This window comes from Ambystoma mexicanum, chromosome 4q (genome assembly GCF_040938575.1).
Source record: "Ambystoma mexicanum isolate Mex_15411 chromosome 4q, UKY_AmexF1_1, whole genome shotgun sequence".
NCBI lineage: Eukaryota > Metazoa > Chordata > Amphibia > Caudata > Ambystomatidae > Ambystoma > Ambystoma mexicanum.
This window is the reverse complement of record NC_090928.1, coordinates 216,977,647-216,994,492: the sequence shown is the minus strand read 5'-3', so window position 1 is coordinate 216,994,492 and position 16,846 is coordinate 216,977,647. Positions and strand designations below refer to the sequence as shown.

Here is a 16,846-nt window from a genome sequence, read left to right as displayed (position 1 = left end):
TGTCATCTGGTGTAATACTAAGGGCGTCAATCCCATTGACTGCTTGCCTACACACACAGTGTTGTACCTAACTCACTTGTTATACTCGGGACTGGATTTTAACTTTCTAAAGGTCCATCTAGCTGCTCTCTCAGCCAACACTACGTCACAACCGAAGGTGTCGTCGTTGAAGATGCCTGTTATTAATGCTTTTATGGAAGGGGTTAAAAGAATTCACCCCCCATTTCTCACCCAGCTGCCGGATGGGACCTAAATGTGTTTTAACCAGGCTTATGGGATCTCCCTTTGAGCCAATGCATAAAGCAAGTATAAAAGACCTTACCAATAAGACAGCCTTCCTAGTACCCATCACTTCTATTAGAAGGGTTAGCGAACTACATGCCCTCTCAGTCCTAGACCCTTTTGTTAAGTCCACAGGGAAAAGGTGGTTCTGCGCACTCATCCCAGGTTTGCGCCTAAATACATTTCAAAGTTCGTCGTGAACCAATCAGTTGAACTACCCACCTTCTTCCAGAATCCCACAAGCATGACTGAAAGAAACCTGCACACACTAGATGTGCGGAGGGCAGTCATGTTCTACCTGGAAAGAACTAAACCTCTGAGGAAAACAAACCCATTTTTCGTTTCAGTGGCAGCTGCTAGAGAAGGGGAATCCTGTCTCTAAATCAGCTATCGCAAGGTGGATTGTCAAATGCATCACACTGTTAAGCCTGCTAAGAGAGAACTGCCCTTTAAGCTTAGAGCGCACCCTACTCGGGACACTGGGGCTTCCATAGCATTCATTGCAAATGCTCCCCTAGAGTCCATTTGCAAAGCAGCAACCTGGAGTTCTGTACACACCTTTACAAAACACTATTACCTAGACACTCATTCTAGATCTGACTCATAGGTGGGACAAGCAGTATTAAGACATATTTCCTCTACTGTTCCTTCTCACAACCCACCTCCAACTCCGGGTTCTGCTCGCTAGTCTATGCACAGCATGTGATTCTAAGCAGATTAACAAGCATCAGAAGACCTGCCTTACTCACCGTAATAGCATTTCTGATGATTGTATCCACTTAGATTCACATGCGCCCTCCCTACCTCCCCGCTCGGGGTGGAAGGAACATCGTATTTCTACTTTCTCTCTTAATTTACTTCCTCACAATAGCCTTGGGCTACCTCATGGCAGAAAAAATTAAATTGGAGGGACCTCAGCACGTGAGGGATTTTGGGTACACTACATGTCACGATAGGGATAGTTTTACAAACACACCTATGCCGTCGTCCCCTTTCGGTCCCTGAAAGACAAGATGCAATACTCCATAGTTAATACTATTACTATGAGTAATGCATGTCATTAGCTGTTTGTCTCCATAGCGCCAGACAGAGAAGGTGACCACATTTCAAAGAATGCCATCTCTAGGTGGGTATACAACTGTGCTATTCTCTATCAAATAAGACTCTGCCTTTTACCCTCAGGGCTCATTCCTCCAGAGGCACAGGAGCCACCCTGGCTTCCATTGCAAATGTCCCTTTAGATAGTATTTGCAAAGCAGCTACATGGAGCTCAATACATACTTTCACTCGGCACTACTGGATTGCCACTCATGCCAAGACAGGTAGATGCACAAGTGGGACAAGTGGCTCTTGGACATTTATTTGCTCATGAACCTTCTCGCATCCCACCTCCTTACATTGCTCGCTAATCTATGCACAGCATGTGATCTAAGCAGATTCCACAAGGCTCAGAAGGGATACATTACTCACCGTAATCGTGTTTCTGATGCTTGTATCTGCTTAGATTCACATGCGACCCACCCTTCCTCCCCTCTGAGAGAAGGCGCATGGATGCTTACAAGCTTGTCTGATACGCATCTGCTTGGATACACATCTGCTTGGATACACTATACTCACGCTACACCTCATGTCAGAAAAATAACAATCTGAGGGACCTCGACGCATGAGTGTGTACAGTGGACGTCACACTAGGGTTAGTATTACTGCCACGCCCTGTCGACATCCCTTTTTGAGTTTCGAAAACTGTAATACTCTGCAGCTTCCACTAGATGTCGTCCTATGCACAGCATGTGAATCTGAGCAGATACAAGCATCAGAAATACGATTACGGTGTATATACATATAAGTTATGCAATTCCACACTGTTCCGCCAATCTACACCAAATGTTGCATAGTTACCTGTTGGAACCCTCTGGACATTACGGACTTCATGATATTTAGAAACCCCACTCCTTTCCCTGTATTTCGTCCCATCACACATGAGACAGTTGCCTGAAAGAGTTCCCTATGGAACCTAGAAAACCACGTTTGAAGGCCCGAGGTATTTGCACCACAACTCAAGCTGCACCACGCCAGGGTGAGGCGATAGGGTGAGGCGATAGGGTGAGGCGATAGGTGGGGAGAGGTGTATGCCAACACTTGCCTTCCCTCCACATCTGCTCCAGGGTGTCAGCCAGTCACACTCATCCGTTCTCAGTGCAGTTTACTTCAGAGTGCATGGCACATCAAGCAATGATCGTCTCTAAACAGCAATTTACAGGATCATTGATTTTCAACAATTGACGAGTGTTGTCATGTCGGTCTACAGAACCTGTGTGGAGTATTTGTACTTTTTGCTTGTGAACAATAAAGCGGAGCAGTGGTGAGAACCATAACAAGTGGGGAGAGAATAGGTGGGTCAACTATATAAACTACCTTTTTATAAATCTAAAGTAGTGTCCTTCCCTAAAGGGGTTAACCAATTCTAGTGTTCTCGTAGGTAAGTACTTGGGAAGGGGTATAACACGTCTTAAACGTTCCCCTGCATAAGCCTTGAGCAAAGCCTAGAGGTAAGTGGTTTTAAAGGTAAAAGCATACTTTAGCAATAACAGGTTTACTAATAGAATTAGGGGGTTGGAGTGTAGGGGTGTTGGGGGGAGGGGAGGGTTTACTGCCAAATCCTACATTTTTGTGGTTAGCCATGGAGGAATCCTAAGACAAAACCTACTGCTCTCGGCCAATGTAGGAGAGCGTATTCTTTATGCCCATGCATTCCCTGTGGGATGAAAGAATAGCAGAAGTGGTATGTAAATTTTGACCCTTTAATCACATTGAAATCACCATGCTTCGGTAAAGTCAATCACACGGGCCATTCACCCACTGTAGTCTCATTGTGAAGTAGTTGAAGTCTGTCTGGCTTGGAACCGGGTTATTTGTGGTTCCAGTCTCTAAAGCAGATGAGTACACAGGAGCTTCAGCTGAACAAGGCTTGCAACCTTGAATGATGACCACTGGTACTCCCATAGTGAAGGACTCTAGGCAAAGCGAGGTGACCAAAAAACTCTGACTAGGCAAGTGCAGGCTTGGTTCTTGGTGCCAGTGAGACACTTGCTTGAAAAATACCCCTCTTCAATTTAGAGAGCAGCTGCTACAGGCAAAGCGGTTCCTGTGCCACTAGCAGGATTTCTAAGTTTCGAGCTCCAACTCGAGAAGACGCAGGGATTGTGCTTCCTCGCTGAATGGTCAGACTCGAGGCTGATCCTGGGGGACTTTAAGTCCACTTATGGTAGGTCCACCTTGCAGGACACAACTGTTTAGGCCCACCAGTCTATAGGAGGAAGGCACCGTCTTTCTTCCCTGGTTGCTGGAGATGCAGCAGAGATTCCCTGGAGATTGGCTTTAGCAAATCTGGATGCTTCTGCTTGAATCCTACCATACTTCTCAGTGCGTTCTTCTCTTTGGATTCTTGCGCCCACTGGGTGACCTTCAGAATGGCTCCCTTATTTCAGTTTGGGTGCAGACCCACTCACAAGTGCCAAGTATCTGCTCTAGTCAAAATAGTGCCTTTTCAATCATGGATAGCTAGCTTAGCCACATCTGGCCCAGCAACAGTTTTGTAAGAAATGTGGATTGAGTCCAGATGAGCTAAATTCCAGTTTCAACCCGTTCCGGTCACACAATCAATCCCTGGCTGGGAAACTGGTCCGCCTTCAGTTCATACCAGTATTTGGGAGTTTCAGGGCCTCTGAGGGAGGACAACTGCCAGGAAGCAAGATGGATAAATGACATGCCTTGAAACACACAGCAGTATTTCCAATAGGTCGTATACCCAAAATGGCAGTTTTGTGTACAAAAGGGCACATTAGTGGACTGTGAAAGGTTGTAAAATATAGTTTACTGAAACCAGCCTGTCCTAATAAAATCACAAAAGCATAAAAATGTTGCCATGCAAAGATAAAAATGGATACAATGGACCTCTGTAACACTCTACTGAGGCTGGTGTGTTTGCTCCCATTTGTATTTTGTTTTGACTTTGCAACAGTCTTCCTGGACAGGGCGGTCTTATGAACTGACCTGTGCCCCGAAATCAATGAGTTGAGCATGTGACATTGATGCTCAAAAGCCTTTACTCACCCCAAAAAATCGGCTGTAATAGCAATACAGATAATATGGTGGGAAGTGGGGGGTAATTGAAATCAATGGAGGAAAATCTGCAAAACAAACGTGTTCCCTTACTGGTATGTTTGTATGGCTCCAGGTGCCTTGAGAAGTCAAAAGGAGCTCCTTGTATCTGTTGGTGTCAAGTTTACCAGGCTCTTCTAGGCTATCGGAAAGATCTACATTTCTCCCAGCTACCCTTAATTGGGAGACGTTATTTTTATTTGTGTATCTGGTTTTCACAACGGTCCCAATCAATACTTTTCTATGTATCGGGTACAGGTCATCAAACACAGTTCCTACAGTAGCATTGCAAGCATGCAAAAGTATTTACATGTGTGCTCACAATAGCATAGTAAAGCCAAAATTAACCATTCTGTTTCTGATCATTAATGGTGAAAAGAAGGCATTATATACAAGTTTGCAAATATATATACCCTCATGAGACGTAAACATGGACATTCAAAACAAGTTTCATTGTTTGAATGAAGTCCGCCATTCTGCATTAACAAATGTTTAATTCTTATACCTCCTGTTCTGGCACCTAAAATGTATTCATGGGTTAGAGATTCATGGGTTAGAGATTCAAATGTAAATACCCATACAACCTAGCACAGTGCTGAGCTGGAAAGTTTTTCATAAGTAGCTGGACAGTCTGTGGTTTGTGGCCAAATTTAGAACAAAATCGGTTATATTATATGGTCTCTTCTAATTGCCTTTTATTTAAATCAGTAAAGAAAAATTCCTTAATGTCTGTGAACTGATATTCAACTGTTCTCATATAGTCTACACTGTCTGTGTAGAACTGCTTTGAAGTTGTTGCTTCCATTTCCATGAAATCCCATCGCTATACTTCTTTTTATATAAGGCACTTCAAATACTTAAAGTCCAGCCGTACTCCTTTCAATGTCCATGTTTGTTTGACATGAGTACCCTAGTCAAACAGGTTGATGGGGCAGTTCAAACACTCATGTGGCTTGGCCATTGGGAAACAATAGGCTTGATAAGATGGCTTGGCAGGGTCAGTTTTCCTATTGAGGAAAATGTATACTACCAGTCCTTCGGATCAAGATAATCGCCTCGAATAAATATGATAATGCTGTTTTTTTGTTGGTGTTGAACATTTCCCCACAGTAATATGCGGGAGGAGCTCCCTCTTACCACCTTATATTTGTTATAACCCTAGTCCTCTAACACCACCCACATATAATTGCGGGGAAATGTGCCCCTCGCAATTCTGCATTTTCGTGTTCAGCAATTTTTGCAGCGCAGTGATATGATAGTCCTTATGCCCTGAGGGATGGTAGAAATAACTCCACACAGTCTGTGTTTCGGTAAACTCCCATGACCTGAAGAAAGTGATATTCTAGCAAAGGGTTATGATGGCTTGATTTTTGATTCCAAGGTACAGGACGACCCCTCAGGATCAGCAGATGAGAGCAGGCATTGCTGAGAACCCGACATGGTCCGCAGACATTAAGGAACAACGTGGGTGGTCTCTGTGTTGTAGCAGATCTTTTCCTCATGGTGCTGAACTGAACCCCAGCAGTGAGTTTGCGAAGTTCCAGCTTTGCAGCGAAGATGCCCATAGCTTTTTTAGCTCCAAGCCTAGAACGTGCCCATGCAGCAGTGGAGTCTATTCTGAGGCAGGTTCACACTAATTGCAGACCCGGCAGCTCTTCAGACTTCAGGGAGGCAATTCATGCAGAGTAGGGCTTCAGACTGGTTGGTCCTAGCCCAAAGGAGGGAGGATGTACGTGTTTTAGTTTGGGATTATTCAATTACTGTGCTGTTGTAATGCGACCATCAAAAATGTAACTTTATTATTTTGCCCCCCCCTTCATCCCTTTATGTGGGGGATGGGTACAGAATATAAGGCATGTAGGGGTCTCTCCCTGCATATTTATGGGCTGAAAAGGGGGTCAAAATAAAGTCGACATTTTAGAGGGTTGCAGTAATCGCGTAGATCAGTTTAGTTCTCCCAATCGATTTAACGATTGTCACAATGAGGTGTTTGACTTCACCCATTGCTGGTTGAAGCAGCAATCCTCCGGTGCTTCTCTGGCAGTCCTCCTCCCTCTTGCCTTTGATTCGTGGATCTTGTATTTTGACTGTTGTGGCTCCAGACCCCTCCTTATCCCAAATTCAGCCTGGGGAAGTCACCAGCCCTCCAATGGCAGGGACCTGCTAGATTTAAACCAGAGGCTTTTCAATCATGAGCATGCAGATACTCCAGTCTGCTTAGCAACCAAGCCAACTCTTCATGGAATGTGGATCGGAAAAAATCACAATCGGTTCAGGCACGGAAATTACTGAGTCCTGTGCAGGACCCAAAAGATATTGCATGCCCATATATTGCAATGTTTGACCTGAGAAGGCAGCAAGGCCTGTCACAAAACAATATGGCACAAATGACTAGGCTTAAACCATGAGGAGCAATCATTTTCACTGATATACCCAAAAAGGCATTCTTGCAGTGAAGAAATAGTGCAGCAGTCTGTTCACTGCCACAAGCCTGTTCTGTGTACACAGCAACAATAACTAAAATGTTATTTACAGAAACGAAAATGTGATTCAATATATCTCTGCAGTACTTCACTTAAGGTGCAATGTGCTGCCATGCAAATATTAAGGGAGTAAGAAATGAGAGAAGCTCTTCCTGTACTGGGACCCTGATTGGTTCCCCAAATGAAATGAATAGGTGAGCAAGGCTAAAAAAAAAATCTCACCCCAAAACTCAAATAGTGCTTATGAAATGGGATTGTTGGGATTCTTTTGTCAACTTGGGTAAATGCTAAAAGTGCAGTCTATTTTAACAAATTCTAGTGGGGCTGTTGGTACTACTTACGAACGGTATTATGGGATAAATTCCAGTTCTCCCCATTGCATTGTTTACTTTTAACCCTCCAGCTAAAGTCCCTCTTCTGTACTTTCCTGAAACCCAGGCTGTGTTTGCTTTAGCCCAACTGTTTCTCAATTCTGTCTGCTTAACTTAACCATTGATTTGTTTGTAAATTGTTGAAATCACCATGAATTAGTTTTTTTAGTGTGCAGTACAGCTTATGAATGATTGTACGTTCTGTCAATATTATGTTATTTTGGACTAAGTAGCACCATGTCAGCTATTTGCATGACCTATTGATGTATTGAAATCTGTTGGGGGAGGAGGGTCGTGGTTAGTGGATTAGCAGGAGGACATCCAGTTTGCTATTACTGAAATGGTTGCGTGAGCTGGATCGGAGAAACTGTGGTGTGCTTTATGTAGTCCCCACATATTGAGAAGTGCCGTTAAAGGGTGAGCTTTCAGGGTGTTCCAATTACTTTTTGCTAGAGGGTGTCTGGAGATGCCAACCTGCTTGTCGTAGTGTAGAGGCTAGGATGTTGGGTGTGAGTGGATACTTGCTACACTTCAAATGTAGGTTAGTGAATGGTATTGGGTGAGGTACGGGTGCGAGATACCATGTGTCTCTTGTTGAATGCTAGTGGAAAGAGACGTGGGCAATTAGTGTGAGGCTGAGAGTTGTAGGTTAGTATGGTCTGACGCTGGGCTAGTGTAGGTGCTATATTGTCCAATTTGTCTGGAAGTGGTTTGTGACCCAAGAGAATAGACCTGCATAGAGTGGGGCAGAGGGTCACTGTTTCTGAGGCACTCGGTTCATTGTGTTAACTACTCTTATTTTTTTTCCTTTTTATTAGGTACTCCGGTGACTCCTGTTTCTCAAGCCAACATTTCCCAAGGTTTGCCTGACCCTTGGGCCACACAGATGCCCAACTCAGATACACTAACTGCAGTAGCACAAATCTTGCAGAGTCCCCAAGGCCAACAGGTAGGGAAACTCTTGCATCTTTTGACCACTTCATTTTCATACTGTTGAGGTAGATTTCCTTAAGCCCTGTGGTCGGGGGCTTTAGGTATGGCTTTATGACTTGGGTACCAGTGAGTGCCCCAAGTTCACCAGGCACCAAGTGAAAGTGTGACAGGACATCTCCGGCCTAACTCTCGGGAGATGGAGTGGGTTGGTTAACGGGCACAGGACTTGCAGATATCAAATGAAGGTCCACACACTTTATATTTTATACAAATATCTTTAGTTTCGGTGGTTATTAAGCTACAGAAAACCCTTGGTGATGAAGAGGGGACCCAAAGATTAAGATTCAAGTGAAAGGAGGACTCTCCAGTGCCAGAGAGTCAGAAAAGCAATATGTTGGCTCCAAAAAGCATTTCTGATGTATACAGATTTGCGATTTCCAGAGTAAGTCAGTGTTCATGTTTGGCGACTACTTTCAGCTTCGTGTGACACTTGGAAATGATGATTTATTGAAGATTCAGGGTTGCAGGTACAAACCCGAGCAGCTGAAAGGCAAAGCGGCATTCATCAATTCTATGACAAGACCGGAGGCGAGCATTATGCTTTATCGTCTTTAATTACTGATAATCACAGCTTTTTAAATCTTTCTTTGTTTTCATGTATAACACTTTTTTTTTATATAACTCGTATAAACAGAGAAAAGAAAAAATGAAAACATCGTCTTAACATGACAAAACTACATTTCCCATGAGGCTTCTCTGCCTGGTAGTCCCACAGCCTCTCTTTCACTGTCCAATCCGGCAATCCTTCCTGCTATAAGTCCCCGTTTCCCTGGGTCCCTTCCTCTTCTTTTTTGCTGCAGCCACAGATAAGTGACGTTTATTATGGATAGTGCTTGATTATACTATCTTTGTTGGTTGAAACGTTTCAAGAATGGACTTATTCTTAATTGTGCGCGCGTGTAACTAACAAGCGGCATAGCGTTCGCGCGAAGCTTTATATGCGCTGACCTCGCGAGTCGCATAGCGTATTTCAGAGCGGCCGCCTGCCGAGCCCGCGAGTGATCTGACACACTCTTTAGGGCTCAGGCAGCCGGCCGCACGGCAATGCATTTAACGTTGATGGAGCTCGCGTAATACGCGGAGTAAGCCCAACCGACCTTAGAAACAAGGTGAAGCGCGCGCATGCGCATCGACTTACAATCTCCTCAGTGGAACGTTTTCTTACTCGGAGAAAACATACGACCAGTCCTTCGCCCTTATTTCATTCCCAGGAGCGCGAATTTCGCTATTTTCTTAGCGGTTCGCCCTAGCACAGCAGAGGTATCCCAGATTTAAAAGGTTTACAAAAAAAAAGAAAAAGAATAATAAGACATTTCAGTGGCCATTGTAGAGGAGCTACATCTTTAACCCACTAGTTTCCTCTGTACGGCACAATTACCATGGCATACAGCATGGGAAATGAGGCTTGGAGTGAAGGGAGCGAAGGAGGACTGGATCAGGAAGCAGAATGCATGGAGGAAGATATAGACCTCTCCCAAAGCTTCAAGAGAGTGCTAGGCGACTCATTAGTTCAAGCCGTAGCACTAGGAGTTAAGCTTCTATAAGACAGGCTATTAGTCCTGGAAGAGATGCTGGGCAGAAAAGCTGGCACGCTTGATGATCCCGGAGAAGGAACCTCCACACACAATCCTCTGCAAAAAGGTGAGAAGGGGAAGAAAGTGGCCTGGAAGAGGAAACGCTCTTCTACTCCCCCGGGCGAAAGTACAGGGAAGGATAAATCCCTAGAGGTGGCTGATGCATTGAACAGGCTGAAAAGTGCCTTCCTTACGAAGACAGCCCTGCCCAACCTCGTACCCCCTACCCCAGGGGCGAAAAATATAGGGGATGCCTATTCTTCATCCTCGGAGCATTCAGATCAAGAACAGCCAGAGGAGGATGTTCAAAGCATAAGCAAAGTAAGCGTGGTCTCGCAAAAGAGTGCAGGCGAGCCTAAAGCCAGCAGTGTGGAGGCCCTTCTGGATGAAGAGGACATATCAGACATGTTCGACCCGGACACCATAAGGCACCCCAGATCGACAGACTGGACGCCTTCTGCAAGAGTAGCCCTTTATATGGCCCAAAAAATGAGGAAGCCTATGGAAAAAGACATTAGGTTCAGACTCAAAGCTGAGTGTCGGAGGCCAGAGCTGACTGGGAAAGTTGCAGATACACCCGAACTCGACGCAAAGATGCTAACCTTCATTACGAAGACAGGGAAAGACACCAGGAAAGGTATGGATAGGGCATGGAAAACATGCCAAGACAAGCTGCTAGACATAGCCGGCCCTATAGCAAAGATAATGGACCAGGCCGAAAGGGCCAGATATACAGGGGAGCCAGTCGACCCATCCATCCTAGCAAGCTGGGCACAGAGAGCAGTCTGCATGCTAGGCAATGCAAACTGCGCCATATCTTCGGAACGACGCAGATCAGCCCTGTTGAAAATCGATAACAAACTTGGGGACTTTGCGTCCTATGAAGCCGGGGAAAACGCCCAGGGTCTCCTGTTCGGTGATACATTCGTTAAGGAGATGAACAGGTTCGTCGGTACATATAAAGGCGCTGGAGAAGGCGCAGGCCTCCATAAGGAAGGTGTTTCCGGGAAGAGTTTTTTCAGCAGCCGGTCGATATAGAGGCCGCTCGACCGGCCGCTTCAATAACAGGAGAGCGCAAGGCCCCAGAGCCCAATATTGGGAGACCCAACAACAAGACGCCTTCTTCCCGAACAGAGGACGAGGCTCGCGGGGACGTCGGGGACGCGGATATTACCGACACCAGAACAACATACAGGTGAGAACGCGCAGCGACCTATCCTCCTGTGGGGGGCAGGACAACGCTCTATTTGCACAACTGGCGCGAGTTATCTTCAGATGCGTGGGTCCTTCAGACCGTACAAGGCTTTATGCTAGAGTTCATAGATCATCCAGTGCAGAATCGGCCTCCTCACAGAATTCAAATGACGCAAACAGAAGAATCGCTATTAGGAGCAGAGATCCAAGCTTTAGCGCAGAAAAATGCAATAGAGAGAGCGACCGAGAGCGCCCATTCCTTCCTGAGCAATATTTTCCTAGTACATCGCAAGGACAAAGTTCGTCCAGTGATCAATCTGAAGGAGCTCAACAGCTGGTTAGTGTACAAACACTTCAAGATGGAAGGGATCCATCTACTAGGAATCTTGCTCAGGAAGGGAGATTGGCTAGTGCGCCTGGACCTGAAAGACGCATATCTCACCTTGCCCATAGCAGCGCCTTTCCGACACTTCCTAAGATTCAGATGGGGAAGCGAGCTCTGGCAATTCAAATGCCTGCCGTTCGGTCTAGCATCCGCACCATGGGCGTTCATCAAGCTCATGAGGCCCGTTGCGACAGCACTTCGAGAACAAGGATGTCGGATGATTGTCTACTTAAGACGACATCCTTCTCATGGCCGAAGACAAAGACCGCTTACAAAAGCAGATCCACTGGGCGATAGATCTGATCTCCAATCTGGGATTCCTGGTGAACAGAGACAAATCAGAGCTAGCGCCAACCAGGCGACTAGAATTCTTAGGCTTCACCATAGATGCAAAGAAAGCTACATTGGAGTTTCCAACTCAGAAAATTAAGGCTATCAAGAAAGATCTGAGGACAGCGCTCAAGAAGCCGCTGATCTTTCTTCGTTATCTAGCCAGGATAGTAGGGCTTTTGGCAGCATCCATACAAGCAGTTTTTCCCGGCCCGTAACATTATCGAGCTCTTCAGAGGCTGAAGATCAAATACCAAGGAAAGGCTGGAGATACCATCGACTAGTGCCCTTAGACGAAGAAAGCAAGTCCAAGCTCATCTGGTGGCTCCACAATATGGAAGCCTGGAACGGCCGCGCCATTTTCGGCGATGTACCACAGTTGGTTATAGAGTCAGACGCCAGCAGGTCGGGCTGGGGGGCGCGATGTGGCGAGATAGAGACAGGAGGAAGATGGTCAAAAGAAGAATTAGAACTTCATATCAATTGTCTGGAGTTGCTAGCGGGATCTTTCGCAGTGAAAGCATTTACCCAGGGACAAAGCACACTGCAGCATACTTCTCAGGATGGACAATATATCTGCAGTAAGATATATCAACAAACTGGGAGGTACCAGGTCCAAGATGTTAGCGGAATTAGCGAAAGATTTCTGGCACGACTGCCTACAGAGACAGATCACAGTGAAGGCAGAGTATCTCCCAGGGGCCCTGAATTCAGTGGCGGACTGGAACTCCCGACACCTAGTGGATTACAGCGACTGGAAACTACACAGGGACATATTCGAGAGATTGGAAGCGAAATGGGGTCCCCTGCACACAGACCTGTTCGCCTCGAGACTGAACACTCAATGGGCGAACTACTTCAGCTGGAGGCTAGACCCCGAAGCCCAAGGCACCGACGCATTCATGCATCATTGGGGGTCGCAGAAGCACTATGCCTTTCCCCCCTTCGCGATGCTGGCGAGGGTACTAGCAAAAGTGCGCAGAGACAAGGCGCAAATAGTGATAGTGAAGCCAGAGTGGAAGTCGCAAGCTTGGTTTCCAGTTCTGATGGAACTTTCTACGGATTTTCCACAGAAGATTGCATACAGACCAGACTTGCTGGTCGATCCAGCAGGAGTTCCTCATCCTCTGATAGAGAATCAATCCTTGTCACTGATAGCGTGCAGAATTTCAGGCATAGATGGCGATTGCCAGGCCTTTCAGAAGACGCTTCAAGACTTATCAATCTATCATGGGCCCCATCTACGATCGGGAGCTATAATTCCGCATGGCAAGCCTGGGACATATGGTGCAGGAGGAGGAGTATATCTCCCATTTCAGCACCTGTAGTGCAAGTAGTGAATTTCCTAGCCAGCCTCCCGGGTATATAGGTCAGCAATCTCCGTGGGGCACGAGTTAGTGGACGGGCACCAATAGGGGAACACCCGGCGGTGTCCCGATTGCTGAAAGGTGTGAAGATGAGCAAACCTCCCGGACCCAAGTACTCGTCACTGTGCGATGTCCAAAAAAATCATACATCTGTTCGAGCAATGGCCTAGTAACAACTTTCTGTCAGGAAAGCAACTTTCAGGCAAATTAGCTACACTCCTTTGCTTAGTGTCTTGTAGAAGAGTTTCAGACGTTAAAGCACTAGAGATAGACAGAAAGATGTATTACCCAGAAGGGATAGCCTTTCCCATAGCGCAGCGTACAAAGACCAATTCTAAAGTGATGTCATACCCATATTGGCCGAATAATGAGAAACTGTGTGTGGCAAATTGCATAAAGTGTTATGAAGCAGCGACAGCAGCGGTTAGGCCACAAGGAGTGAAACAATTGCTTATAGCGCGTATAAAACCATACAAAGCAGTCACATCAGCTACTATAGCTAGATGGGTGAAGGAAATAATGGAATTGGCAGGTATAGACACGTCTAAATTTGGGGCTCATTCTATCAGGGGAGCAATGGCTTCACGGGCTTTTGCAGTAGGAGTTCTGCTGCAAGAGATCATGAAAGCAGCAGACTGGTCGAGCGACTCAGTCTTTAAGACTTTTTATTTCAAACCAGTATCCAATATAGCAGCTGCTTTGGTAGAAAGCTTTGAACAAGCATAACGCTCGCCTCCGGTCTTGTCATAGAATAAAGATTGCCCATGCGACTAGCGCAGGAAGTCTTGATTCTATTAAAGACACAGAGGCGAGCATTATCCCACCCTATGGAATACAGCGATGGGTGTTATGATCTGTAATGGTTTCAAAGTTGTTTACGTAAAGACTTGGTTATGATATGTGACGAACTGTATTCCCCTTCCCTAACATGCGCATTTCTCTTTTTGCGTAGGAGAGGATCAAAAGAGTAACGGAGATTAGTGTATGGAAGGCAGCAGTCCTGCGAATTTAGAGCACGGCAAAGCTATTGAGGATAGAAAAGACAATTTCTGTTTGGAGTTACGATAGACTTTGTTCAGTTAATTGGTGCGCTGCAAAGAAGAGGAAGGGACCCAGGGAAACGGGGACTTATAGCAGGAAGGATTGCCGGATTGGACAGTGAAAGAGAGGCTGTGGGACTGCCCGGCAGAGAAGCCTCATGGGAAATGTAGTTTTGTCATGTTAAGACGATGATGTTTCCATTTTTTCTTTTCTCTGTTTATACGAGTTATAAAAAAAAGTGTTATACATGAAAACAAAAATTTAAAAAGCTGTGGTTAGCAGTAATTAAAGAAGATAAAGCATAATGCTCGCCTCCGTGTCTTTAATAGAATCAAGACTTCCTGCGCTAGTCACATGGGCAATCTTTGTCAGCGATGCATGATTTCCCCAGACACGGAATCCAGCTCCTGTGGTTTGAAGACCCCCAGGAAAGGATGATTATTGAAGATTTACTTGATAAGAGTGACTGCGGAGGAGCTGTACATGGAACAAGGACCTGGAGGTTGGTTTGTCAGTGTGGTTGGAGGACAAAGGCCTCTGGATAGTTGCAAAGGAGGGAGCAGGGATGATTAACTGGTCCAAACCGAGCAAAGTATTCAGGTCCTGGCAACGAGGAGGCTTCCACTTCTAGATCCGGCAATGCAGGCATTGTTAGTATTCAGAGAGACTAGGTCATCAAGCTGGAGCTATGCTCCAGTTGTTACCACTGGAACAGGGGATATAAGCGTTAGTCTGTTCCTTTTTGGCTATCTGGAGTGGCAGTGTCACTTTCTGATTTGATGGATCGCCAAAGGATGCTTGTGCAGTGCTCTGTTCCTTCCTGGAGCAGCAGGGCCTTCCTGGAGTGCAGGAACTGAGTTCCAGCAGTAAACCGGGTGAGAGGGAATGGGTTGCGCTTTTTATCCCCCATAGGAGACAACACTCAATCATACCTCCAGCATCGTTCAGAGGGGTTTCGGCCAATTGCTTCAGGTGGTCTCATACACAAAGGAATCCCCACTATCCCAGACTGGCATGTGTCAATGAACAGTTTTCAGACGGGCTACAGTTCTGGATTGGGATACAGGCATCCATTGGCCAAAGATGGCCACTTCCTCTTACAGAGGGACTATGCATAATGCGACTATGCTGGTATTGAGCCAAGCAGACAGCCTCTTATGAAATTGAGGAGGGGTCAAAAGGGACCCATTCAGGTAATGACTTCTGCTAAGTGAACCTTTTTTTACAGAAAGCAAAAAGCTACCACCAGCCTAGTCACAGAATAACAGGGGGAGGGGTGTATAGTAACGGTGCATTGTGGGTCCCTCTGCTCAGGGAGTCATAAGAACTCTTAAGAAAGAGTAGCACAGAAAAACAGGTCGACTGTCTTGTTTTTGATTTAAGCCTGCCTAGGAGGAAGGGCAAATGCTAAAACCTGTAAAAGCCAAAACCTGTAAAAGCCAGCAAAATGTACAAGGTGCTACTTGATGTAAAAAATGGGCCTTCTACCAGACAGTAATGTAAAAGTTATTTCATAGTGCAACCTTTCATATTTTCAGACCCATTGCTGGTGTAGGGTTCTGGGAAGCCAACCAACCAGAGTTTCACACAAGCCTGAACCAAACTCTTGTTGACTAATAACTAAGCTGAAGTTAAGGAGATCTGGTCAGGTGTTTAGTGTAGAATATAATTAACACACCAGAGCTTGTCAAGTAATTGTCCACATATGTAAGTACAAACATGCTCTTATTTAGCAACACACATGCATTGAATCAAAGATTCTAAAAGGGAAGTGAAAACCATTTGCCGATACAATCCAGTTTGCTGACGAAAATGCAGCATAGACTACACTTAGAATTCATTTTCAGTAGGTAAGGTTAACAGTAAACTAGTTTGGGGAAAGGATGTTGGGCAAACCATGGGCCTTGTAATAGTAAAAAGCATAACCTAAACGTCCCCACCCTGTACGAAGTTTAATGAGTCCTAATCCTAGGAACAAAATTCACCAATGTTCAAGGTAAGTAACCCGGTTTTGGCTACTTCGGGGTAGTTTGCAAAGTTTTAGACAATTCTCCCATGGAAAGTAATGGGGCATACTGAAGCGGTAATAAGAGTTGCTTATTTCGGGTAAGGGCAGCTAGCTATACCAGTCATCCAGCAGGACCCAGGCTAAAATGATTACAGTTTGTGTTAGGATGTGGTCCAGGGTTCGCAGGAGCAGAGTGGATTGCTTGGTTTGGTGATCCAGGACTTCCGGTCTGAATTACAAACCTTTCAGAAATGAATCACCTGGCTGGTTGCTGCATAAAATGCACTAAGGCCTCTGCAACCACGACATTGAAGGACCCCATAACACCTCAGACGCGTCTAGCATTTGAAGAGACGCCTCAGAGTCAGCAGGCAGAAGGTGAAGGACCACAGGACACTGGCTCCACCAGGACTACTCTTATTGGTTGGAGGCAGCAGCAGAGCATTAGGATCTCAGTCTTAAGACTACATGATGCACTGCACCAGGTTGAAAGAATGCCTAGTAACAGGAGATGTCCACAATGCAGATGCTGTGCTTCAGATAGGACCACCACCTCCAGGATGCATGACTTGGAACCAGCGAATCCACCAGCCTGAGGGTTGAACGGTGGAAGTCTACCCTGCTAACTGGATGGGTCAACCTTTGCCGCGTTTGTTA

The 16,846-nt window shown here is 45.7% G+C and overlaps 1 protein-coding gene across 3 annotated transcripts in view; it reads left to right on the top strand.

Moving 5' to 3' along the window:
* Positions 1-16,846, top strand: part of SCAF8 (SR-related CTD associated factor 8) — a 2,093,867-nt gene that overhangs the window by 344,703 nt on the left and 1,732,318 nt on the right. For all 3 annotated transcript variants that reach the window (XR_011268119.1, XM_069607748.1, XM_069607747.1), the window contains exon 7: positions 8,116-8,246. Coding sequence is in view for 2 of the 3 variants with exons in the window: in XM_069607748.1 (XP_069463849.1) it covers positions 8,116-8,246 (131 nt within the window). In the remaining variant the exon portion in view is untranslated. The remainder of the gene's footprint in view (positions 1-8,115; positions 8,247-16,846) is intronic.